Source organism: Triturus cristatus, chromosome 10 (assembly GCF_964204655.1).
Source record: "Triturus cristatus chromosome 10, aTriCri1.1, whole genome shotgun sequence".
NCBI classification, from domain to species: Eukaryota; Metazoa; Chordata; class Amphibia; order Caudata; family Salamandridae; genus Triturus; species Triturus cristatus.
In genome coordinates, this window is record NC_140593.1 from 411,080,101 (window position 1) to 411,107,577 (window position 27,477).

At 46.8% G+C, this 27,477-nt stretch overlaps 1 protein-coding gene across 1 annotated transcript in view; it reads left to right on the forward strand.

The window, feature by feature from the left end:
• Positions 1 to 27,477, forward strand: part of MYO3A (myosin IIIA) — a 1,336,625-nt gene that overhangs the window by 888,762 nt on the left and 420,386 nt on the right. Inside the window, exon 30 of the mRNA XM_085630108.1 lies at positions 17,411 to 18,209. Coding sequence (XP_085486234.1) covers positions 17,411 to 18,209 — 799 coding nt within the window. The remainder of the gene's footprint in view (positions 1 to 17,410; positions 18,210 to 27,477) is intronic.

The window sequence follows — 27,477 nt, forward strand, 5'->3', positions numbered from 1 at the left end:
CATGCGTCCTCCAGTGAAGCCCTTTTCTGATAAGTATCGCCACTCCTCTAGAGTAGTTAGAGTAGTGAGCGTGAACTACCTCACCCCATCGGTTGTGTCTGAGCAGCTGCGCAGCATTGTCCGTCAGGTGCGTCTCCTGCAGAAGGCAAATGTCCGCACCCTTCCTAATCAGAAAGGCCTGTATCAGTCTCACTTTCCGTCTATCATTCATGCCCCGTACATTCCAGGTTATACACTTTATGCTATTCACAGCACCAGGCGTGTTAACAGAGTTCGGGCAAGCATCCAACATACACCTACCCCCCATTCACCCGGCCAAGTCTTGCCAAGTCTCGAAGCAAGCATTTCCAATCCAGCGGGTCTCAATATATGAGGGCGGCAATGCCACAGCAATCTGTACGCCCGCCGACAAGGCAGGGAACCTCCACTCGGCACCAAGCATGGAAATAAAACTCGAGCAGGCCACGGACCTGTTCCTCGTTGCAGCGATTCCTGTAGCCCGTCCCTGACAGACAGCACACATCCCACCCGGCCAACTGGGCAGCCTGCACGGTAAATGCCAGAATACCTCTTGCTGGGTGACTGTCGACATGACAGCGCGCAGTGCACAACGTGCGTTTCAATAGCAGTTTTCGCCTCCTCCGACCCGGCTCTGAAACTTAAATAAAACACAACAAAAACCCCCAACCCCAGCCAACCCCCTAACCCTCCCGCTCCAACCCCCCAATCAGGTTGTGCAATGACCTCCCTGGACCCCCCCCCAACTACAACAACTGTAACTACAGTCTCTAGATGTGAACAATGAATGGGAATCATCCCTTGAGGTACGCAGGTTGGCCACCCACAAGCCCTGTACTTGTGACAGGGCGATCGAGCGCGAGACTAGTGTACCAGCTCAAGGACCCTCCCCCCCCAATCCCGCAGCCCTGCTCAGCTCCCTCATAGCATCTGAAACTGGAACTCCAGGGAATTAAACATTCTCTCTATGGCCCAGCACAGCGCAGGCAGGCAACACCCAGCGATTTAGCAAGAAGTATACAGTAGTAGTCATTCAACATCACTTAGCCTGTCCCGCTGGTCCGGGTCAACTGCAGACGTCTGAGCCTTTTGGTCCTTTAACAGTTGTTTGGCATATTTCATAGCCGCCTTCGCGTCAACAAAGAAGAACGGCTTACCGGGACCTTGGACCCGGAGTTTGGCAGGGTAGATGAGGGAGTATTTGGTGCCCGCCTGTTGAAAAAGTTTCTTCGCCGGCAGAAATTCCCTTCGAGCGGCTTGAACCTGCATCGTATAGTCCGGATATAGTGCAATGTGGTTGCCCCTGTACTGCACGTCTGATATGTCTCTTGCCATTCGTAAGATCACGTCCCGGTCCCTATAATTCAAGATTCGTGCAATAATAGGCCGGGGCGGTGCACCGGGTTTAGGCCTGGGCCCCAGTGATCTGTGAGCCCTCTCGACCAGGAACATCGGAGACAATCCCGACCCAAACAGATCCTTACACATTTGTTCAACAAAGAGCTCCATGTTGGTTATGTCCGTCGTTTCCGCCACACCCGTGATGCGGACGTTGTTGCGCCGCGAGCGCGCCTCCAAATCCTCATTTTTCTGCTGAATGAGTGTCAGAATCTTTTCCATGCCCCGTAGTTGGCCGGCAAGGCCGGTCTGATTTTCCTCCGTGTCGGCCACACGTGTTTCGAGCGATTCCACTCTCCCCTCTTGTTTGTCCATGCGGGACGTGATGCCGTCCATGCGGGCAGCCAGAGCGTCCATCTTGCCATCAATGCCATGTAAACTCGTTTTCAGTTCCTGAAACATGGCCTTGATGTCCACATCCTGAGCATCACTCCGGTCCGCCCGAGAAGATTCGGCCTCACGGAGGTCTGGGTCTGGGTCCGGCGGCTTCTGCTTGGACTTGTCGAAAGTGATTTTCGGCTGCCGCGTGTCCGGTTTGCCCATGGCCGCTCACCAGCCGTTCGTATGCTTGGGCGGCCGCGCCGCGGCCTCCTCGTACTGCACCAGTCGCCGCCAGTCGCCAACCACCAGCGTCCCACCGAGGGCAGCAGGGCGGTTAGGCCTAGTGGGTAGGTTGAAGGGCCGGGCCCCCAGTGGCGGGGCACACACCTCAAGCGGAGCAAGCGGGGAGAGTCACAGCGCAGGCCGCCGGGGCAGTACAACCCTAGTGCAGCCGTGCGCCGTCCACACCCCAGGTCAACGCTCCAACCTCACCACAGTATGGTCGGGGCATGTACGGCAGCCGACCACGTCTCTCCGATCTACGCCCTGGATCCTTCGACCATGGGACTTCGGCTTCAGGCAAAATGGCCGCCACTGCGATCATCCGATCGGGCCCGTCGCTGTTCACCGGCATGCAGTCCAGGGGCAGACGTTCGGCGTTCCTCCACACCAACCGCCGCTGCCTCAGCTTCACTCCATCAGCCGTAGGGCGCGCGTTTCCTTGGGCGAGCGAACAGCCACTGCCTCACCCCTCGAACAGGTTTCGGGCACTCCACACGCGAGGCCCCGGCTCTAGCGAATGGTGTAGGCCGCCACGTCTCCGCGCCGCCCGCGGGCCGCTCTCTGCCCACGAGTCGCCGACGGGGTCAGAAAAGCCAGAGCACAGGGCGGACACCCTGGACTACCGTCTCGGGCGGGGAAGTCCGAGCTCGCACCCCAGTTCAGCTAATAATTGAAGGATTTCTGTGCTCGATCGGCGGAGCTGCGGTTTCAGGCAGCCATTCCGCTCGGCAGCCAAGCCACGCCCCCCATATACATTAGTTTATCTGCATTGTCTTAGGGGATATTAGTGACTGTTGATTTGATTCCACAGACACATTGTTAGACCTGGCATTTTTGGTGTGGTTTCCCCTGAATTGTTGCCTCTATCTCCTGTGTTTTTGATGCTGTGCTGAATTTTGTTTTTGCAGGCTTAGATGCTTTGGGCACTTTGTCACTGCTGATCAGTGTCAAAGTGCAAGTACTCCCTGTGTAAATTGTGATTACAATTGGGTCTCCCTGATAGGCATATTTGATTTACTAGTAAGTCCCTAGTAAAGTGTAGGGCCTGTAAATCAAATGCTACTAGTGGGCCTGCAGCACTGATGGTGCTTCCCACATGAGTAGCCCTGAAAAGGTATCTCAGACCCGACCTGCCACTGCAGTGTCTGTGCACAGTTTAACTGCCATGTCAACTTGGCAAGTGCACCCACTTGCCCGGCCCTAACCTTCCCTTTTCTTACATGTACGGCACCCCTATAGTAGGCCCAAGGTACCCCCCTGGGCAGGGTGCAGTCTATGTGAAAGGTAGGACACGTACTGGTGTTTGTGACATGTCCTGATAGTGAAATACTGCCCATTTCGTTTTTTCACTATCGAAAGGCTATCTTGGGCCACAGGATAGAATGGGAAATGCTTTGTAACATCTTACAAGTATAACTTCTAACTGGGACAAGATAGAAATAAAGTTTAGGCTCTCTGAACTCAGAATTTAATAACACATCTTTTAATAAAGATGGTTTTTAAATTGTGTGATTTTAAATGCCACTTTTCGAAAGTAGGCATTTTCTTGTTTAACCATTCTGTGTGCCTCTGCCTATTTGTGTATTGACTGTCTGGTTTTGGAGTGGCAGGGGCTGGGGATGTGCATTTACTGTGGACAGGCACTGGGTGGGTTGAGGTGTGCCTGACCCTTCCTGGATGACTCAGAGCTGAGCTGAACAGACCTTGGCTGAATTTAGAGTAGAGGGAGGAGATTTTCTTGCATCTGAATAGGGCCTGTCTCCCTTGCAAAATGCTGTCTCCACCCCCTGTGGTCATACTGCACCAGTGAGGACAGAACTGGTCCGGACTTGGCTCAGAGACCCTTGCACAAAGAGAACACAGACATTTTGGGGGTATAAGTATTAGACCTAAAACTCCAGAACTTTGGATTACTTCTGGACTCAAGAGGAACCTTTTCCAAGGAGAAGAGCTGAAGAGCTGTGAGGAAGAGTACTGCTCCTTTGCTGTGTGAGGTTGGCCTGCAGTTGCTGTTTCTGCCAATGAAAGGACAAAGACTGGAACGTTGCTTTGAACCTGCTTGAAGAAGATCTCCAAGGGCCTGTGTGCTAGCCTCCTGTTATGAAGTATCAGGGACACAAATACTCCCCCCCCCTACCCCCCAGCTCCCCTGAACTCTGCGGCTAAGAGTTCTGACCTGCCAGGAGGTGCCTGTTCCAGTTCTGGGCCTCTGGAGGTTGTGCTTGCTGCTGGGAGGTGGAATAAACTCAAAGAACTGAAGAAATTGGTGCATCGCTCTTCTATCGGCTGTTTTTCCGACGCAGCACCGATGAGAAAGAAGAATCTCCACGCATCGCTGCGCCGCTGCCAAAACGGATGCAGTGATTGTTGTCGCAGCAAGAACCACCGCATTGAGGGATCGCGGCTGAAGAAACGGACGCAGTGGCATTCGACACCGCCGCATCTATCACCGACGCATTACAGATTTCCATGCATCATACCTGTGTGGAACGTTTTCCTGACGCATCACCCGCAGACCAGAACCATCTCGGAATTGATGCATCACTTACCCCTACAGACCGGATTCGACATATCACTTCTCCTGCGTGCAGCAGAACTGTCACATCGCCTCCCCATTGTCTCAGGAACGGACGCATCTCTGTTTTTTGAGGCTTCCCATGTCTGTGGCTGTTTGGCCTTGTGAATTTTGACGCATCTACAGGTACTTTGTGAAAAATCATGCATCCATAGTTTTCTATGGACCCAGTTGTTTGAAACCTTTTAAAAGTCATTTTCTTATTACATGTATGTTGTTTTTTTTGTCATTTTAGTCTTGTTGAGTTTAGATAAAGATACTTAATTTTTTTCCTAAACTGGTGTGGTGTCCATTTGTGGTGTTACCACTGTATTACTGTGTGTCTTGAGTACAAATACTTTACACATTGCCTTTGGGATAAGTCTGTCTGCTCATGCTAAGCTACCCTGGGGGTGAGCAGGGGCAATCTAAAGTGTGTATCCCCCTTACCCTTACCCTGAATAGAAGGAATGGTCCCTATTTGGACAAAGGTACCTGCCTCTGCCAACCAAAGACCCCCATTCCTAACACACATGATGGACCTTATTTCAAACTTCACTCTATAGCAGGGATTAAAAGGGCAAAACAGGAACATTTCTGAAGCCACTCCCCTTTTATTTTCTGCAGACTTTCATTGTCCATTCCTCACTCCAACCCAGGCAAGAGAAAAGCTTAATATAGAGAAATTATTCAGAAATTAGAGCCGCATGTCCAAAGAGTTTTAGTGTTTATAAACCCTTTAATTTAGTAAATCAGAGTGTTTGTGAACGCTAAAACCCTTTTTCAAATGTACTAAATCAATTCAATGATTTGGAATCACTGAATGGGTTTATTCTAACACTCCTGATGTATCAATGTTTTGCAGCCATACCTGGTTGCAAAACATTGAAAAGTTACCAACTCCCAAGTTAAGTTAGTAACTAATTTGCAAGGGGGAAGAGATCCCTTTTGGAACATTTCTCCCTGTGAGTCTTGAAAAAAGGTTTCAGGGATTGACAGTGATCCACAGGACCTCTGCCAACACTCAGTGAAACTTTTTGAAAAAAGACAAAAAACGTTTTCTTTAGTTAAACACACACACATGTCGGTCTGCTAACCCGTGCAGGACGCCATCCTTGTGATTGCATTGTTGCCAGTTGTGGGAAGTTGCAAATTGATTGCAAACTCCCTAATAAAAATTTATTAGAAAGGACATTTATTTTTTGACCCTCCCTATAATTCAGTATTTCATGAACTGAGTTATTTGTACATTGGTCAGTATGCAAAATCCAAATTAATTTGCCAAAGTTGGTGCGCAGTTAGCAACCACTGAAAAAAGAAACCTAAAATCTTAAACAACATGACTAAACCAATAACATAACATTTAGCTCCAGTAGAAATACGACAATACAGGCATGTCATTCATATGTAGTAGTAAAAAGGGGAAAAGATAAAACAACTGTTAGATTCCCAAAGTTTTTGCACATGTAAAAACATTTACTCACACAAAGATTTCCATGTGAGTAAATCTTATCACAGGGGTGAGTACTGGTTGGTAAGCGTGCTTATCAGGGCTAGAATTGCCTGTGAGTTTGTGCACACTCAAAAACCTATGCTTTTGTGATTGATCACAAGCTTCTCTACAACCTCCTTGAACAATAGAAAGGTCAGAAGCGTACTCCTGCAAGGGCGGGGCAAATCTGTTTCCCAAGTGGAAAGTAGAAGGGAATGCCCCCAAAATTGGTGTGGGGGACAGGATAGCATTTTTTGCTATGGAGAAAAATGAAAATATAAGCAGGTTTGCAGAACACAGCAGATTTTCCATGAGCAAATTCTGCATACCATAGCTGTTTTTTCCTCCTATTATGTGGCAAAAGGGCTTTTCCCCCTTTGACAAAATGAGGGGTGTAGCCAATATGGAGAAACTTCAAAGGTGGGAAGGTATTTCTTTAACCAGTGCTGTTGGACAGAAATCAGGCGTTGCCCCGCTCCGAACAGGTAGAGCTTTCTTTAAGCTCTGGTCAACAATTCCACCACTGCCTTCCACTGTTCTCACTGGAAAGGAGTGGTGGTGTGCAGAGCAGAATGGAATACTCCCTTCTGGGGCCTATAACATTGCACTCAAAGGGTGCATTCTGATTAGCTGTCTGGCTTCAACATCCCTTTCCAGTTGCTAATAGTAATTAATATTGTTTATCCACAGATTTCTCTACATTGATTAGCCCATCACATTTCATTTGTTTTTTTAGGTCTCAGCTAGACAGAGTATGCGCTGTCTCAAAGACACAAGTTGTATTCAATACATGTGCTTTAGCCCACCCACAGGTTTCCCATTTGCTGGGTCGATCATCACTCTCACATACTTTTTCCCAATTTGTCCATGGCATGCATATATAATGTCTCTTCCTGTGCTCAGCCCTCCCCAATAGCATGGACCAATTTCTACTATCCATCCACTGCTTCCATTTTAGGAACAACCTTTTTCTTTGTTTTTGAGCCCTTCACAGGAGTATTCATGTTTCACCGGCTCAGAGCTCCTTTTCTGTTAACAGGCCTCTTATCTTGTCACATTCTAAGACTGAGGTCAAATGTCACACTGTTTTCCAAAGGCGCTGAGTTATTTTTCTTTCTCAGACTTCAAAGTGAGAGGATGTCTTTTGTTAATGTCCCGGTGTTGATTTCTCATCTCCCAACCCTCTCCCACTTCGCTGCTTGACCTGTCCCCCCAGCTCCTCTCTCATCGCTGCTGCCCACTCCATCCCTCATTGCTAGTTATATAATGTGGAGGCAGTATTAACACCTTGTAAACCTGTAAATAATGCACCTGCATCATTTGGCGCATTGACTTGCGCATATTAATTGGGTAAAGTCTCCCGAGAAAGGAAGCACCATTGGTGTATACATTTATCTCAGAGTATCACGATGAGAGATGATCAATTTGTTTTTTTAAATGCAAGTTTCAGGCTTGTGAGTGCTGTGCTCTGTTGTCTGATACTGTTGTATTTATAATCATTCACTTACATTTAAGCGGGCCTCCCAGCAGGGGAGCCTACATATTTCAGTGCTATGTAACAACAATCGGTTCTCTTGGAGAAGCGCGATTTCTTTTACAAAACATTATTTAGTCCCCTATATCCCCTATGTCAAGTAAATTGTGCAGAAAAACACATTAGCCATTGAAAAATAAAATGACACCAACAAAGAAACTCAACACGGTATATTGTCAATCATATGTCGTGAAGTGATGCCAATAATAACAAATCACAGGACCACACAGGACTGTTACGTAACATATACAATAAACAAATAAGAAATACAAAAATAACAAATATCAAGACTGAAACATAATAAATACAAACAACATTACACAGATTAATATGAATAACTCATTATGGTGTCCCAAGAAAACAAATGACTGTTCAAGCGGATATCCTCTTTTACTTGGATTTGTAATCAGCCTGACAGAGGTAAGGAGCACCTCTAGTTATCATCGAAGTTTCGGCATGTGTTTATATCAAAACATCACTGCGGGTCTTCATCAGGAGTGGGAAACAAACCAAAAAACAGCCTGTGTGGCAAAAGATATTACGTGTCAGTCATTTTCTCCTCAGAGAATCCGTTTCGGATCTTGGAGATATTGAATATTTCAACGTACTCCCATGGGAGTCAAATCGTTGGCTCTGCCATCTCACACCGTACTTGAGGAAGAATTCAAAGGGGCTTAAGGTGAGGCCACATAAGTACTCGGCGTACCCTTGTTCATTTTACATTACCTGTATTGGTAAAATGTTTCTGCACTTCGATCAAAAGAAAAAGGGCCTTGTATTGGTTGATACTACAATTATTGTTGGACCAGGATGCCCACTATTGAGGATATTTTCACCATAATTACAGGTGAGAATATCTTTAGAGGTGATTAATACATGCTCCGCATTCACCTAGACTTATTCCCATCACTGACACCTAATATATTTTGCCACACAGGCTGGTTTTATTTGTTTCCCAATTCTGATGAAGACCTGCGGTGATGTTTTTAGATAAACACATAACCTAAATGGGTTGAAACCTGAACTATAGCTAGAGGTGCTCCTTATCACTGTCAGGCTGATTACACATCCAAGTAAAGGAGGATATCCGCTTGAACAGTCATTTGTTTCACTGTGTAATGTTGTTTGTATTTATTAAGTTTCAGTCTTGATATTTGTTATTTTTGTATTTCTTATTTCGTTATTGTATATGTTATGTAACAGTCCTGTGTGGTCCTGTGATATGTTATCTGCATCACTTCACGATATCTGATTCACAATATACAGTGTTACATTTTATTTTTCAGTTGCTAATGTGTTTCTCTGCACAATTTACTTGTGAATCTTTAGTGAAATAATGGACTAAATAATGTTTTGTAAAATAAATAGCGCCTCCTCCACAGAGGAAGTATGTTGTTAGTTGTTACATAGCACTAGATTTCCCAGGTACTGCGGGATACTGGGCTACCCCATTAATATTAATGGTACATATTTCAGTGAAGTAGGGAAACAACAACTGAAACCATTGGCCTTGTATCACAAATTTTGCACTAGTAATCATCTTCTCTCCTATATCCCGCCCTCCCGTTGTCCGTGTTGCCTTTCCCTCCCAACACCATACTCCCTTTGTGTGTGTGTGTGTGTGTGTGTGTGTGTGTGTGTGTGTGTGTGTGTGTGTGTGTGTGTGCGTGTGTGCGTGTGCGTGTGTGTGTGTGTGTGTGTGTGTGTGTGTGTGTGTGTGTGTGTGTGTGTGTGTGTGTGTGTGTGTGTGTGTGTGTGTGGCCTTTTTCCTCCCACCCCACACAGTCCAATTGCCTGTGCTGCCCTCTCCCCAACCCATCATAAGAAAAAAAAAAGCACTATGACTTCTCCAGTGCTGGTCGCATCATAGTGCTTTTCTTTTTAGCTTCCCTTTCCCTTCTGTTCCATACCGCTTATTTTTCCATGTCACCTTTCTCACTTCCTGTCACGCCACACCCCTTCTTCTCTCCCTTCCAGACCTCTTCCAGGTATTGTCTATATTCCCAATTACATTTTTTTTTCATTATTTCTCATTGTGTTGCTCCCACCCCTCTTCTCCTCTTGACCCCACCCACTTTTCATCTGGTATTTCTCACACCTCCTCCTTATGATGTGGCTCTTAATAGTAGTCAACTTTTTTCCTTTAACCGCAGTTGAGTTGGTAGCACCAAGAGGCCCTTTCAAAGCCAATAGAGCGATCATTCAATGTGTTAAAAATAACATGACATTCTTTCTCTGCTTTTTTGTTTTCAATTTTTTTTTTTTTTTTTTTTTTTTTGTTTTTAAAAGTTTTTATTGAACAATAATTCGATTACAAGCACGGGCCTACAACCACCAGGGCCGGCCGCTAAGTACAGAATGCAATATACATTTATCAAAGCTGCAGTCGGTTCCCGGGGGTCGGCCCCGTAGTGAGTCCGGATAGTTCTAGAGGCACAGGAGACTTAGATCAAACAAACACAGAAAACTAAAAGAAAAACAAAAGGTGAGGCATAAAGACAAACGGCGCAGGTCAGGCTTCCTCCGGGGAACTCCAGGTCAGACCATTAAGCAGCACACGAAAGGAAGGAGTACCGGGAGGCTGGGGACGGGGGGGGGGGGCCAAGGGAACTGAACGTCCATATGTAGTCATTCCAAAAGGTGCCCGGAACCGTCAAGGGTCAGGGGGACATAGCGATATCGGTGTCCACCAGGGGGGGCGTACAGATACCCCCGCGATAAGCATTCCATTGCCCCCAGATTCTGCCCCATGCCCCCGGCTTACCACGGGCAACATACACAGTCTTCTCCCTGAACATACACCAGTCCATATTCTCCTTCCATACTGACACGGTGGGCGGCCGCTGGGCACCCCAAAGCTGCGCTATATCTCTCTTGGCAATCATGTTCCCCAGGGCCGCCCACCGAGTCTGAGCCGCGCTATAATCATTGGGCTCCCACACATTCAGGACACAGCGACGCACCTCCGGCAGCAGCACAACCCCAGTGACCTGTCCCATAACCGTATGTACCCGGCGCCAGTAGTCCGCCACCTCGCGGCACTCCCACAGGATATGGAGAAAGGTGGCACTGAGCCCACAACCCCGCTTACAGAGCCCATCGTCGGAATATCCCATCGAGACCAAGCGAGGACCCGTCACATACACCCGGTGAAGAATCTTAAGCTGTACCAACCGGAGACGGGCTGGAATGGCGACCTCTTTGGGGGACGACAGTGCAGACTGCCAGTCCTCGTCGTCCAATTCCACCCCATCCCCCGTCCAAGCCTCCCGAAGGCGCACCAAGAGGTCAGCCCGATGATTAATCAGTTTCTTATAAATTAAAGAAATAGTGCTGTCCGGGACATGTCCGTCAAGTATGCGGTCCTCGAGGGGCGAGGAAACCGGGATCGTGGTCCCCTCTCCAAAGACCGAGAGCAGGGCGTGTCGAACCTGGGCATAGCGGAAGAACTCCCTGTCCGTAAGCTCATATTCGGCCTGAAGAGCCGCGAAAGTCTTAACCGCGCCCTTATGCCACAGGTCTCCCACTTTGCTGATACCAATCGTGTCCCACTGGTCAAACCCCTTCGTAGTCCAGAGGCTCCCCAGGCGATCGGAGGCAAACAAAGGAGTAGCACATGTCAGTCGCTCACCCCAGCCCGTGGCCGCAGTGGCGGCCCTCCAGGTCCGCACAGCGATCTTAGTAGGACCCGTAAGGGTCCGGCCAGCCGAGCGGGAGTACAGCGCCCTGTTATAGTCCCCGCCGGGAAGCAGGAACTTGTCCATCTCATACGCCGGGTTCAGGCCAGGCGCATACGTGGCATGGTTGATGGCCGAAAGCTGCGCGGCCCAATAATACCTGCGAATGTCGGGAAGCGCGATGCCCCCGTCATACCAGGGGAGAGTAAGCTTAGCAAGAGCAATACGCGCCCGCCCGTCCCACACCAGTCTCCTCTGCAGGCTCTCTACCTCCCGAAAGTAGGCCACTGGGATGACGTCGAAGGAATTCTGGAGTGCATAGAGGAACCTGGGAAGGGACATCATTTTGAACAGCGCGGCCCGACCCAGCGGGGACAGGGGCAGCCTGCACCACCGGGCCGTATCCTCTCGCAATCGCCGAAGCGGACGCAGGAGATTCAGCTCATAGCGAGCCACCGGGTCCAGCGAAACGTATATCCCCAGGTACTTAAAGCCGCTCAGTGATACCTGGATCGGAAGCCGAGGCGGTAGGAGTGGAGGACCACCGGAGATCGGATAGACGCAGGATTTAGACCAATTAATCGTGAGACCCGAATTACTCCCAAAGGAAGTCAGAACGTCAAAGAGGACGTTGAGCGACTGCCGCGGTGAGATGAGATATAGGAGAATATCGTCCGCATACAGCGAAACCCGATCTTCAAAGCCCGGGGCCCACCGGATCCCTCGAAGCGAGGGCTCCCAGCGGAGCCAAGCCGCGAGTGGCTCCAGGGCGAGAGCGAAGAGCAAAGGGGACAACGGGCATCCCTGCCTCGTGCCCCTGCCGAGGGCAAAGGGCCGAGAGACCCGCCCGTTCACCACCACCTGAGCCATGGGTCCCGTGTACAGAAGCTTCACCCAGCCAATAAATCCTTCCCCAAAGCCAAATTTAGCCAAGACAGCCCAGAGGAATGGCCACTCGATGGTGTCAAAAGCCATCGTGGCATCCAAAGAAACCAGCACGGCCGGTTCGGAGAGGAGCTCCGCCCTGGCAAGGGCGCCATGAAGACGCCGCAAGTTAAGAGCGGTGTTACGATGCGGGATGAATCCGCATTGGTCCGGATGAATCAGATCGCACACGACGCTCAACAGACGATTGGCAAGGACTTTCGCCAGGATCTTAGGCTCCGCATTTAGCAGTGAAATAGGCCGGTAAGAAGTACAGCGATCTCGCGGCTTGTCCTCCTTGGGGATAACGACTATCGTGGCCAAACGCTGATCGACCGGGAGGGAACCCGCCGCCAGAGACTCACGGAACATGCGACTGAGGAAGGGCGCAAGCTTGTCAGGGCGCAATTTATATAGCTCAATGGGCAGACCGTTGGGACCCATAGCCTTGCCCGAGCGAAGGGAGCGGATCGCGGTCGCTATTTCATCCACCGACAAGGGGGCGTCCAGCCGCTCACGGTCCTCAACGGACAGGCAGGGCAAGGCGATATCCCTCAGTAGAAGGCGAGAGTCGTCCTCATCCCTGTCAGTCACTGGGGAGTACACAGCCCGGAGGTGGTCGGCAAAACATTCCACAATCTCGTCAGGCTCCGTCACACACACACCATCCGCAGCACGCAACTCCGGGACCACACGATTCACTCTCTCCTTCCTGTCCAGCCACGCGATCAACTTTCCCGCCTTGTCCCCGGCATCGTACAGTCGACCCTGCTGCTCCCTATACATAGTTTTGGCCGCGTCAGTGACCAGGGACCTATATTCAAACTGTTTCAGGCTGAGGGCATGGAGCCCGTCCGGAGTAACATTCGCCTCCAAGGCCGACTCCAGCCCCAAGATGTCAGTCTCCAGCCTCACCACTGCCTCACTCTTGACCCTCTTAGCCACCACTATCTGGGAAAGGGCGTGTCCGCGGATCACGGTTTTAAAGGCTTCCCACAGGGACATTGCAGAAGACACCGACCCCTCGTTATCCAGGAAGTATTGGTCCATAGCCTTAACCAGGCTGTCACGAGTCGTAGGGTCTCGCAGGTACCATGGGTTAATGGGAGCGATCCGCCCTGCAGACCGCGGCCCGGTGTCAAAAACAAGCCACAGCGGAGAATGGTCGGAGATACCCCGCGCCAGGTGCCTGACCTCTCGAATCCGACCAGTCTGCGCCGCGGGCATAAGGAAGTAGTCTAACCTAGAGAGACTCCCATGCGCCCCCGAGTGAAAGGTGAATTGACATTGGGTCGGATGCATTAATCTCCAACTATCCACCAGGCCGAAGGTCTCCAGCATCCCACCCAGCCATGCCTGGGCAGCGGGGAGGGTCCTTGGTGGGTGACGATCCAGTTCACCCGAAACCACAGAATTAAAGTCCCCGCCCATGAGCAGGAGGCTGTCCGGAAGGTCAAGCAGCATTCGACCCAAGTCAGTGAAGGTGGAGTTCTGGAGGCCCGGGGGGACGTAAACTGAAACCAGGGCAAGGGGCTGCCCCTCCCACCTCCCAATCAAACACACGAGGCGGTATCCCCCCCTGTTCATTGCATGACAAACATTGCCAACCAGATGCGTCTCCTGGAGAAACACCACATCAGGAGTCAAACGACGCAAATATTGCAGTACTACACCCCGCTTGATACGGTCCCCCAACCCATTGACGTTCCATGACATAAGCCTCAACCCGTCCCCCCCCATCCCCCCCAATAGATCAAGGGTCCCCCCGCCTGCAGCACAGTTCCCAAATGTGGACAAAAATCAGTACCTCGCCCTGTAAACAAAAAACACACAGCAAAACAAACCCTCCTCCCCCCCAACCCCACCCCAGGACCAACTCCCCCCACCCTGCACCCCTGCGGGCCAAAAAACCCCCCCAACTTGCAGTGTGCCTGTCGCCCCACTAACCCCATTCTACGAAAAGAACCCAGAGGAGGTAAGGGACCCGTCCCCGCCCGCCCCCCTCAATGGTCCTGGTAAAACACAATATGCAAATGAAATAAGACCCGACTGTACAGTGCAAAAAGGCAAAATCAAGGACCAAAAGTCATTCTAAAGGGGACCCATCACCTGCGGTGCCCGCAGAGGGTCCGGGACGGCCACCTCCATCCGGCAGAGAGTCCAGCCAGTCACTTGCAGCCACAGGAGAGTCAAAAAAGGCTGTCCGATCCCCATGTTCCACTCGGAGTTTTGCAGGGTAGAGCATCGAATACTTTAGGCCCAGCTCACGGAGACGACGCTTCACCCCTTGGAATCCCATCCGTTGTTTCTGGACCAGTTGCGTGAAGTCCGGGTAAAAATTGATGGTCGAGTTCTCATGACGAACCGGGCCGTGGGTCCGTGAGGCCTGCAGAATAGCGTCGCGGTCCCTGTAATAGAACAGTTTGGCCACGATAGGCCTCGGGGGGGCCCCCGGCCGTGGCCGACCGCCCGGAACTCGATGGGCCCGCTCCACGGCAAAGAACTTACTTAGGCCAGCCGAGGACAACTGTTTCAGGATAAGTTCCTCGACCACGAGGTCAACCGGGCGGCCGTCAGAGGACTCCGGTACACCTATGACGCGGATGTTGTTGCGTCGGGCCCGTCCCTCGAAGTCCTCAAGCCGCCGGGCCATATGGTCGTTAACCACCCTGATGTCTCCAAGCGCGGCCCGCAGATCCGACACATCCGCACCGAGGGTGGAGGTCCGTGCGTCGAGAGCCTGGACCTTCTCGTTAGTTTTGGAGAGGTCGGCCCGGATCAGGGTGACATCGATCGCGACAGTGTCAATCTTACGGGCCAGGGCCTCATATTGCGTCGCGATGGTTTCCCTGATGCCATCAATGGCGCCCATAATGTCCTGCAAGGATAGTTCCGTAGTGGCGGTCGCGCCTCCTTCCGCAGTATCCGAGGGGAGGCCAGCAGCGCCAGAGGGCCCCCTGCCCTGGGTGTAGCGGTCCATGTTATTGCTCTGGACTGCCCCCCCGCGGAGGGAAGCCTTGGTCTTGCGGCCCTCGGGACCCCCTTTGCCCCCCATGTGAACACGGTCACCCGAGGGGACCTCCAATCAAGAGGTGTAAGGCACCAGCAAGAAGACCACAAAATGTCGGTATAGGGGGTCCGAGGCGATAGGCGCTCTAGTGGCAGATGAAAGAAAACCTCATGCAGAGGCCCAGGAAGCACCTCTCCACCCCGAGCGCACCTCCCTGCCGGTCTCCTGAAGTGCAAAACCGAAACCGAAAGTGGTGGATCGGCAGCTGGCACCGCGCTGAAGCCGCTGTTGTTCAATTGCAGCCCGGTCCCTCGGGTCACCTTCACCCCGGTCACCTCCGTCGGGTGGGTCCCAAAAGTTCCGACGACGACAACTCAGGATTCCCAGGTCCGATTTGAGTTTTGAAAAGAGATATACGCTCAGCTGGTCTTTATCTCCCAGATTCCATAAGCCACGTCAGGATATTCTCAGGATAAATTCCGAGGAGCAGAGAGGGTCCGGGGAGCCCTGTGCTCACGCGACCATCTTGGATGCGCGCTAGGCTCCTCCTCTTGTTTTCAATTTTAGTACAATTTCTTTCATCTCCTCCATTCGCGCCCCATCTCCCTTTGGTCTTCTCTATCTCCTTTCTTCCCAACATCTCCCATCCCTCCTTCATTTACACCTCACTTCTTCTACTCCCCAACCCTTGATTCCTCTCCATCTCGTGTTCTGTCACCCTCCTTTCTCCCCTCACTTTTACAAGCTCTTCTCTAGTTACCATCCACTGTTATAACTCCTCCACTTCTTTCCTCTCTAATATACTTTTGCCTTCCCATACCTCCTCTATCATCGTCCCTTCCTACTACTCTACTGTTTTCACTTGCACACATCCTGTCATTTCCTGTGTTTTTTCTTCCTGTCCTTTCATCTCCTGTACCCAGTTCTTCACCTTATTTTCCCCTGCTTTTTTCTTCCCCCTCTGCTCTTGTAATCCCCAGTATGTCTCCCCCTCTCTCCACACCCCTCTTTCTTTTCAACTTTTCCCTATCTTGTTTAAGGTCCCTCCTCCTCCACTACTTTCCCCTCTCCCTCCTGCATTATCCCTCCTCACATTACCCATCGACCCTCGTCCCTCCCTCCTTTCCCCTGCTGTCATCTTTTTGGAAAATTCCCATATTTTCCTCTTACCCTTTCATCACCACTACCCCACAGTCCTCCTCTACCTTCCTGCTTCATCTTCTTCCCTCCATAACCCTCACTCCCCTTCTCTCGCTACCCAGTCGGCCTACTTCCCTAGTTCATACTCTCTCCTCTATCTTCTCTACTTCTCCCATTTCCTGTCTGGACCTCTGCTCTCCATCGAACTCCTTCTCTGCTCGAACACTCCTCACTCACAAACTCTGCTGTCTTCCATCTTCTTTCTCAACTGAACTTTCCTCTCATTTTAACTCGCTCTGTCATCTCCATTATCTCCCATTTACTGTCTTAACTCCCCCTTCAGTGTCTTCTCTCTCTGCCTTCTACACCACTCTCCTACTTTCCTCTTCTTCCCTATCCGCTGCTCTCTCCCTCTATAATTCCCTCTTTGCTCCTCTCACACTTTTCTGTCTCCTTGTGTCCACGACCCACTTTTCCCTCACTTCCTCTCGTATTCAGCCCGCAATACCCCCTACCTCCTGCCTGCATCCCATTGACCCTTTTCTTCTCTCGTTTTTCACCTTGCCTTCCTTCCTCATCCACCCACCCTCCATTTTACCTATCTCCACCCATCGCCCCTTCCTCCCCTCTTTCTCCACCCATTCTACTAATTTTCTTCTTATTCCCGCTCCTCACTTCCCATTCCCTTCTTCTTGTCTTTTGTTTGACACCTCTCACTTGACCATTTCCTCTCCCCTAAATTCATTTCTACACTGTATCTTCTTTCATTTGCGGTTCCATTCTGCCCCCACTCTCCCTCCTACCCCTCAACTATAACTCCTCCCTTTCCTCATATACATAGAGCTTTTGATGCTGCAGTGCTTTGGCCTGTAATTTAGTTTCGGCTGCAGAGGGACTCTCTAGGCAGGGTGTTAAAATACACTAACATTGACAGAGTCGATCACTCTTGCATTGCCGAGACCTATTGCCTTTGCCAATGCCTGTTTAGTATAGTTATATAAAATATGCTCTGCATGCTGTTTCTTCTCCCCGCATTGTAACATTTGTCATTATTTTATAGGGAATCAATGGAAATGAAAAAACACAATTCAAATCAAACTCCTGATACAATAACAGAAGACAATGACATTCTGCAAAGCGAAGATATCGGCACAGATATGAAGAATTGTAACTCAGGCGCCAATGAGGATGAAGCAGCTGTTGTAATTCAGAGTAACTACAGAGGATACAGAGAGAGAAAGAAACTAAAAGAGAGACATCAGGATGCAACTGTGCAGGAGGTGTCACCAGCCACACCCAAAGGAACTAAACAAAATGTAGAAAAGGAGGATGGCATTGCTAAAGAGAGAGACGAAAAAGCTGCTATAGTTATTCAAAGCAATTATCGTGGATATCACGATAGGAAGATACTGAGGGAAGAAGGAAAAATGCCCGCAAAGACAAATAAAGCGGGTGTTGAAAAAAGAATTCCAGACCAGGATCTAGTAGATGCTGAGGATCAAGGCTACCACACTAGCAAACCTTCAATGAAAAGGACAACTGATTTCACTGATAGCCAACAACAAAACCAATTAGAAGCAAGCAAGGAGGATGCAGGCAATAGAACTCTAGATAAGAGAGAATCAACAAGGGATAGAAATGAATCAAAAAATCAAGGTTTAAGTGACCAAGAGAATGCAGCAGTAGTAATTCAAAGTCATTACAGGGGATATAGGCAAAGGGAACAACTGAAAACAGATGGTAAACTGCCCAGCAAAAACAGACCTCAACAAAATGAGAGGGCACCTCACCAGGATAAGAACGAACACAACGATAAGTCCAAGATGGAAGAACATGAAGTAGTTAGCTTAACTTCCCAGGTAAGAGGCTTTTTTTATCATGAAATGCACTGGAACCTTTTCATACACTGCTGTGCCGCTACAAAGTGTCTTTTAAATATTTTGCTCAACATTTTTGAAGGACATTTAGTACTATGTGGATGTGAAGCAGCAGGGTTTAGCCTTCCTCTAGGGAAAAGTAGTTGCTTTATTTCCTTTCATGATTTTTTTCATCTGTATTAAAAAACTATATATATATTTTCTCCTCTCTATCTTCCTCCGCCTTCGTGATTATCCATTGATAATATGTGTGATTATGTAGCTATTTGATAACTGATAATGCTGGGCGTTTAAAGATAATGTATAAATTTTGTTCCTCATTTAACATTTGGAATCTTGCTATCAGTAGGTAGGACATCACCTAAACAAATCTGTTATAGGTTTTTGTGTCCTTCTTTTATTTCCCAAGCAAACACAAGGTGAGCATGGTCTGTAGTTGAAGATTCAGAACAATACATATGTCCATCATTAATGAACAAAGAGAGCTCAGTTGCCAGTGTCCTTTGGGTGTCATAGTGGCTGCAGAATGGACCCAAACGTAACATATACATGAATCGGGCACTGCTGGAGTGGCAGCTACTAAATTTGGCTGCAATGGGCATGTAGTCAATGGCAAATCCAAAAAGCCTTACAGCATATCTCCTTTTTCATATATTTTATGAAATGGAACAATATATTTTGTTTCAATTTGAAATCCCATTTTCTTTTATAAGGAGGTCAAATTTAAGATGTTAGCGGTTTGTCTCTAAATATGCAATAACCAACAAGGAGACGGATAGAGCACCTGAATTAATCTCAGGCATAGGCGAATGCACTGGCCACATTCCAGTCCATTGTTTTTCACCCACCACGCCACTCTAGACAGAAGCCCACCTTGTGGAAATCAGTAACGACCCTGTTCCTCACAGGAGCTGTCCACCCCACACTGCCTGGAGAGGCTCCCTCTTGAAAGGATCATGAGCAAACCCAGACTGTTTTTGTCTTATTTGGAGCTCTTCAGTAGGATATAGCTTGAGTCTTCTGGAACACCTAAATTAATTTCAGTACACTTGGAGCTGCATTCCAGTCCATCGTTTTTCACCCACCATGCCACTCTAGACAAAAGACCATCATATGTCTCGAATAAAGGTCTGTTGGGGCACCTGGAACCACAATGCACAGAATCATGTTAGAGGAGGAGGTGGGGCATTTCCTGCCAGTGCTTCTTATAGCACCACTGCTACCTGCAGTGCAGGATGTTTTCCAGCAACTGGGTGCCTGGAACCATAATGCCTAGAATCCCACTGGAGGAGGACCCCGGGCATTTGCTACCAGCGCTTCATATAGCGCCAACGCTACCCGCAGTGCAGGACGCTTTCCAGTCTCATTTGGGCACCTGGAAACACAATGCCCAGAATCCTGCTGAAGGAGTAGGAGGGCCTGCTTTCTAAGTCCTATCTTTCAACTCTTTCTGTCAGTTAATTTTTATGAATAACACGTTGCAGTTACGGGGTAAAGGAGAGCAGCGCGGGGGGGCGCTACACCTTTTAAGGGCACTACAATTGACAAAATGCTTGAGGGAGCAGTAGGAGTAATATCTAATGAAATTGAATTTATAGAGAGCAGACTCACACTAGACCTAAGTCCCAGAGATTGCATACAAAGTATGAGCAGAAGAGAGGCCAATAGGAGCAGGCTCCCTTACAGACATGAATAACATCTCTCTGCGAATATTTCTGAGCCTGGCCAAAATCGTGTTCAACTTACCACAGTCGACGTGCCTTCCTTTTAGCTGCCTACACCAGCACCTAAAAGGAAAAGGAAGGGACAGTAGGTGCGGGATTCTATACAATGTTATGTTATGTTATGTTATGTTATTTTAATGTATTCAGCGCACAGCTACTCGGAAGTGTCCCGGCGCTAACAACAGAAAGGCGGCACAAAAACACAGATCTCCATTAAAACAGCAGAGTCTTCAAAGACTTCCTGAACAAACGAGGATCAGAGATGGCCCTCAAAGTCAAGGGAAGCGAATTCCAGGCAAGGCAGGCTCTACGGGCAAAGGAGTTGCCCCCCAACCGTTGACGCTTAAATTTGGGCACCTGCATCAGCAGCAGTGAGGACGACCTCAGCTGTCTCCTAGGAATGTAGAAGGTGAATCTGTCCTGCAAATAAGAGGGGCCTAATCCATAGAGGGCCTGTTGCACAATTGACAGCATTTTAAATGTCAGTCGTGTTTCAACGGGAAGCCAATGAAGTGACCGAAGCTGCGCCCGTACACTATGCCTGGAGGACAGCCCCCCTAGAAGTCTGGCGGCCGAATTTTGTACCACTTGCAATTTCTTTACAAGGTAGCCTGGGCTGCCCGCCAGGAGGGCATACGCGTAATCCAGGCGGGAGATAACCAGTGCGCGCACCACCGTCTCTCTGGCCTTATATGGCAGCAAGGGGAGAAACTTCTTCAAACTCTTCATCAGCCCAAAGCATGTGCCGGACAGTTTTTTTACATGTGATGCAAAGTTCAAGTTCTCGTCAAACCAGACGCCGAGAATTTTTACGGCCCCATTAGTCTGGGGGGACATGGAAAGCCCGAAGGCCAGAGTCTTGCTCTGAACTCAGGAGAAAATGAGCCAAACAGCAGGACCTCCGATTTTGCCTCGTTACATTTCAGCTGTGCATTAGCCAACCACTGAAAGACCGAGGACAGACACTGATGAGGTCTAGCCACCGAGTCGTCTTGCTTATTCCAAGTGAACAGCAGCTGGGTGTCAATGCTCATGGGAGCTAATTGAGGATTCTTTTACTGTAACGGATATCGTAGTGGTTGGCACAAATTGAATCCGGGATGAGTGCAATATAAAATCCCAACTTTAGAACACAGTTCCCCCAGGAATCAAGAACCAATGGCATTAATGGGCCATGTCAGCTGCCACCCTCTGTGCCCCTTCCTCATGGTTCTTCTAGTATTACTCCGGGGAAAACTTTAAGTCAAGGGGGACCCAAATTTACAGCTACTAACAACAAAAGTCGCCCCCTTGTAGGTTAGGATGTCTTTACCTATCGAGTGCTGTAAGCCCACAGTTGCCCAGAGACGTCCTCAGATGTGGATTTGGAGGCTAGATGCAAAGGGCATTTGCAACCAGTATCATTTACCAATGGCTTAGACCGTAGCCTGGGACAAAAAAATAGAATCATGGTCATGCCTAGAACGGAAACTATGGATCTTTCCCCTGTTACTAGTCTGTTTGTCTCAGTTCTCGCAGGTGTCTCATCTTTGCTGAGGGCTGCGGAGGAATCTTGTTTGACCTCCGTAACAAAGTACTCCATTGGCTATGTAAGGATAGGGGTTCACAGATGTCCGATTGCACTAAAATATTAATGGTGAGGAGAGTGAGCTGGATCGGCCAATCACAGCAAAACATCCATGGTGACTTTATTATTATCAACTTTAGTAGTGCTAGTTACCCTAGGAACTTGTTGGCATATCCCAGAAGCTGGGCTCATTCAACTTGATGGATTATTACCCTGCCCTTGGGATACTTTTATAAACCACATGACCTTTCAGTGCTACCAGTAATCTAGCAACCCATGCTCTCTTGAAAATGTCAAAACTCGCTCCAAACTTGTACATCAGTTCTAGTGACTTGATTGTCACCTCAAACGGTTTTTGTGTTTTAAGAGACTTAAATGCTATCAATTGACTCCTGTTTGATTCTGATCTGTCTGAGATCAAGGGCCCCAACATATTCTCTGCCATCCCTTTTGAGCCTGTAGCTCCTACGTATGCTTTCCAGCTTTGTTTGTGATTAATCAGTTATTATGTCACAGGGCTAGGGCCCAATTTACAGAAGACAGAATGGATATCCTTCATCAGAAGGTATGGCATCCGCCTTTTTCATGAGACATGGGATACAGGATCAGTGGTCGAAAATGGGTTTGTTTGCTGAGCAAAGTGTTGTCTTTCTATTTGGGTTAATGCCTCATTACATTTAGTGCTGGAAAAGGTTCCGAAAACTCATCATGCCTTTCAGTGCATTTTAATTAAGTGTGGAAGGCATCTGAGTTTTTATTTGATAAACATTTATAAAAATCATTTTACTAATCTAAATAATAATTTTATGCACCTACTGTCTGGAAAATTGTTTTGACAGCATATTAGTATCTTCTCTTACTGTCTTTTGGAGGTGTACACTGGTACCAATATTCAGTGTCACTTTGAGCAACTTTGTTGTTATAATAGAACGTCCCTTCTAAAGTCGTCGTGCAGAAATCACGGGATAACCAGGTGGTTTGGATCAACATGTGTATCTGCCAATAGACAGTCCAGGAAATCATTTTTAGCCAGGCCAAGGCTCCTGCATGAGTTAGCAAGTGGCAGACAACAGTACAAATAGCAAATTAAAAGGAGGGTTGAGCTTAACAATGAGGACTGGGATTACTTTGCTACTGCTGCTAACCAAAAATATCACAAGGCCTTTTGGGCTTGATTAGGCAATGTACGGCAACGGGAGCACCATTGAGTGAGTCAAGCACTTCACCACCATATATTGCACTCTTGCTGTAGATCTTTCACCTGGCTCCCATTTGGGGTATTGGCATGGGAACCATAAACTACTGTTTTAAGTCAAAGAAATGATAGTTGCTATTTCTGAAAGCTGTAGCTCTAAAGCTCCTTGGCTGGAAGGTGTTCCTATTGATCTTATCAAGTGTAAGATGAAGGTTTGAGCCCCTCTTCTTACTGGTGTATTTAATAACTTGCCCCCTAGCAATTTACAAAGATTTTGGTCCCTCTAAACGATAATGCCAATATTGAAGCATGGTAATACTTCGGTAGCCAGGTGCTACCATCCCATCTTCCTGATCGATACTGCAACAAAAATCGTTGGCAGGGTCATTTTTAATTGGATGCAAGAATGGACCTGTGAGCATAATATACTGCACTTCAGACAATATGTAACGTGGCAGGGTTCAGGGGAGCAGTGCCTTAATCACCACCTCATCATGGGGAAATACACCATTGCTAGGCGCTGCCAAGAGTACCTTGTGTTTATGGATTTAACCACTGCTTTTGATAGTGTGAACCGCACTAAATTATGGAGGATATTGTTGAATGGTGCCTTGATGTTGCCTGGGACACTTTTTGGCAATACTTCATGAGCATTTGGGGCCAGGGTACGTTTTCGCCTTGATGGGGAGCCTACAGATGTTTTTAGCCTTGAGTGTGTTTCTACCACCTACTTTGGAGCAGACGTCTGGGGTTGTTCAAGACTGACCCCTTATAACTAAGAAAAAACCTTATCTGAAGGAGTCTACTGAACCAACCTCCCTCTAGCTTGCATTTTATTTGTCATGGCAAGTTGGGTTTGCCTGACTTGGAGGATCGCATTAAATTAGCTCTAAATTTCACTGCAGATTTTTGGGTGGATCGACCATGAGACGATCTTGTATATGGCTATTATCACAGACTGCCTTCTGTTAGATAAGGGGTGTAACTTATCCCCTGAATAGCTTTTGTTGAATCTTGGGATCTTGGCCACCTGAAGCTGCTCCATTTGCCATTCATTAATTAGCAAGGGGGAGTGTGAAATCACTGTACCTCGAGAAGAGGTTGGCACTAACGGAGAGCACTAATGTCATAAAACTATGGTACATAATTATGAAAATATGAAAATAAATCTTGGCATCGAGCCCTCCTTTACTTGGAATTCAGGAAGATGGGTAATGTTGCTTCTGTTTTGTGTTAGGGCAGCCACAGTTAATCATTTACTTCTCTTTCCCGTAGGTTATACTAATTATGATCCTCAGCATGCTTCTCCTTGTGACCATACATCGGAGCAAACCTTGCTTCATTTTATTTACTTTTGTACATTATATTTGTTTTTTTGCTAAGCTTGTCTTACCTTTGCTTAGGAAATGAGATTTTGCTCAATGTAGAGTTGCTCTAAATATTTCCAAACGTTATTTACAGAGGAACACTGTTATAGGATGGGTACATTTCTAGCTGTCCACTCTAGGAAAAGTATCATTAATTGATTCTTTCTCTAGTGGACTTCTGCACTGATTTTATAGATTGCTAAGCTGTTTGTGTTTTTTATGGATTATGAAGAGTACTCCTATTTATTATATTCTGTTGATTTTACCCTGCTTTTCTGCATTCCTCCGGTATGCAAATAAAGATTTCTGAACTGAACTGCCTTGAAAAGATTCCTTAGGGTTCCTGAGATCCATCCCTTGCTCCTGTAGGTCTTTCATGATAACCATTGCTGGGCCTGGAAAAAGTCTAGGATGGATAAAGGACCTCTTTGAGGGCTCCTCATTTAAAGAATGCCAGCAGATTCCAGCGAATTTGGTCTCCAGAGAGGTGCTAATTTAATATTTTCAGATTAGACGTTTTCTTTTTTACCTGAAACTGCTTCTTGGTAATACAATTTGCTGGCTCTTATTCTTGGATCGAGGATTTAATTGATATCTATCTTCTACAACCACCACATACAAACTAAATGTGATGACATCAATTTTGGCAGATAGGTGGACAAAAGTGCTAGGGTTTCAAAGAGTCCGAATTTGTCAGGTATTCTCAGATCTACCTTCAATAGTAACTCCAGTAAAATATTAAGCTCTGCGGTACCAATCTATTTATTATTTTATATTACCCCTGCAAAGTCGGCAAAACTGAATTAGATTAATGTACCAAGGTATCGACCTATCCTAGGCACGCTGAATTGACCAACCAACGAGTGTATATCGTATTTGCCCATACAGTATTTGTTGATTGTTGAATGAACTTTTTGTGTTTAAAATACTTTATTAAATTCATTTTATACTGCATATCAACAATACCAAAAGATCAACAATAATAATCAGAAGAGAATATGCGGTATTAGATACCAACAATAAAACCATGAAAGTCTTCATAATTTTATGAGGTAGGGGAAGAAAGGGGAGGAAAGGGGAGGGAGGGAGGGAAAAGGAAAGATCTTATGATAAATCATAAATATTTGACAGCAGTGACAACAGTTTGCCTCTAAGTTAACCTTATATGATAAACATTATATCTATAAACATATCCGAAATGTAATCTAATATAAAAGGAGGACAGAGAGATAAAATTTATGGAGGACGAACATTTTCAGAAGATACAGATACAATACTTGGTACATCACTATCAAGTTTGTCGAGAAATGAACTGAGAGGTAACCATAACAATTGCAAATTATGAGAAGATGTACATTGTATAACAAACATAGCATCTAACTTATGATGAGAACTCACAGAATCCCACCAGGCTTTATAGGATGACTTTACCAATGTTTTACAATTCAAACTAATCTGGTGGAAAGCAATCGCTAATAGAATATCTAATAATTTATTTTTAGAGATATATGGAATGAGCAAATTGGACAATGATCCCCAAAAAAGATAAACAATATTGAAAGGGCTATTAAAATGTAATCATTTCTTAATCTGAGCCCAAACTTTATACCAGAAATTACGGGTATTAGGACAGTTGAATAAGATGTGCATTAAATCTGCATCAAGAAAATCATAAGACCACCTTTTAGCAGGGGTATCGGAGGCGAATTTAGAGCACTGCAAGGGAGTAAAATATAGGCTGTGGTAAACAAAAATAGAGATTGTGTAATACCAGCGGATCGTCAGATTTTATATATGTGTGCCCATACCTTATTCCAAAAAGGGATTGTCCAAGAAACTCTCAGATCTCCCTCCCTTAAAAACTCAGACTTGGATTTGGTTCTGGAGGGAAGGGAGAAATACTTATAAATAGCCGAAGCCCTAGGACCAGTTTTCAGAAAATCAGTAATGCCAGAAAAGAAGGGAACCATCTTCGAAGTGTTCTGTAAAGAGACATAGACATCAAGAACTACATTCATTAATGATAATAATCGAGTATAAAAGGATTTAGGGCAATGATAAATAAGGCAAAATTAAGGAAAAGAGATAGGGGAGCTGTGATAAAAAAAAGTTGAGATACCCACATTAAACATTTGTCCTTCCAGGTATGCAAAAAAGGGCCTATTATTTATCTTAAGTAAGGAGTTGTACCATATCGGCATTTTAAAAAACAAGGCCATATCCAGAGTGAGTGGAAGAAAAGTCGATTTGAGCAGTAATAACGTAAGATAGGGGTATGAAGAAACAATGTCTTAGCAGTCAGAGAGAGAACTTCGTTGAAGCTAAAGGGAAGAAGAGAAGCACGTTCAATATTTAGCCATAAAGGAGAAAAGGACGAGGATGAATCATGAGTCCAAAGAGCTGCTTGGAGTAAGGCAAAAGCTCTAAAAATTTGGTAAATGAACCCCTCCCGCTACTTTTGGTTTTTGTAAAGTAACTAATGCTATTCTCTGCTTTTTATGTTTCCAAAGAAATTTAAGGAGTAACGTGTTGATGTTTTTTAAAGAAATGTTTAGGAATGTTCAATAACAACATAGAAAGAAGATATAACAATAAGGGGGAAATCATCATTTTAATAGACTCTAAACGACCCCACCATGATAAAAATAAAGGATCCCAAGATGAAAGAATCTTATCAATTTTAATACTAAGTTCTGTAAAATTAATCTTAACCGTATCTGGGATGGAATTTGTGAACCATACCCCCAAATAATTAATTTTTGCAGAAGTGGACCACTGATAACCAGTAAGAGAGTAAGAGTTACTAAAAGTGTATTTAGTAAGCGGGAGAATTTCAATTTTATCCTTATTAATTTTATATCCAGAGACAGTCGAAAATAGTGACATTTTTTGTGTAACAGAGAAGGTAGCGAATCCTCAGGAGAAGAGATAAATAGAAGAGTGTCATCTGCATACGCAGAAAGTTTTAAATGCTGATTTCCGTAAGGAAAGCCAAATATAGAAGGATTAAGACAAAGAAGAAGGAAAGGGCTCAAGAGCTAATATGAATAATAAAGGAGAGAGAGTGGGCAACCTTGCCAAACCCCCCTATTGAGAGGAAAATTTGAGGAAATCATGCCATTAACCATTACATATGCCCAGGGAGCATGATATAGGGAGATAAGAGCTATCATTTTAGGCCCAAACCCATGCCATTTTAAGAAATAAAATTAAAAAAATCCCAATTCACTCTATTAAATGCCTTCTCGGCATCAATGGTTATGGCTGCGAGAGAAGATTTAAAAGAAGAAGCTTTACTGAGAACATTCAGAAACCGTTTCGCATCATCAGATATACGCCTTCCCTTGATAAACCCTGATTGTTCTTTTCCTATAAGGTAGGGAAGAAAGGATTCTAA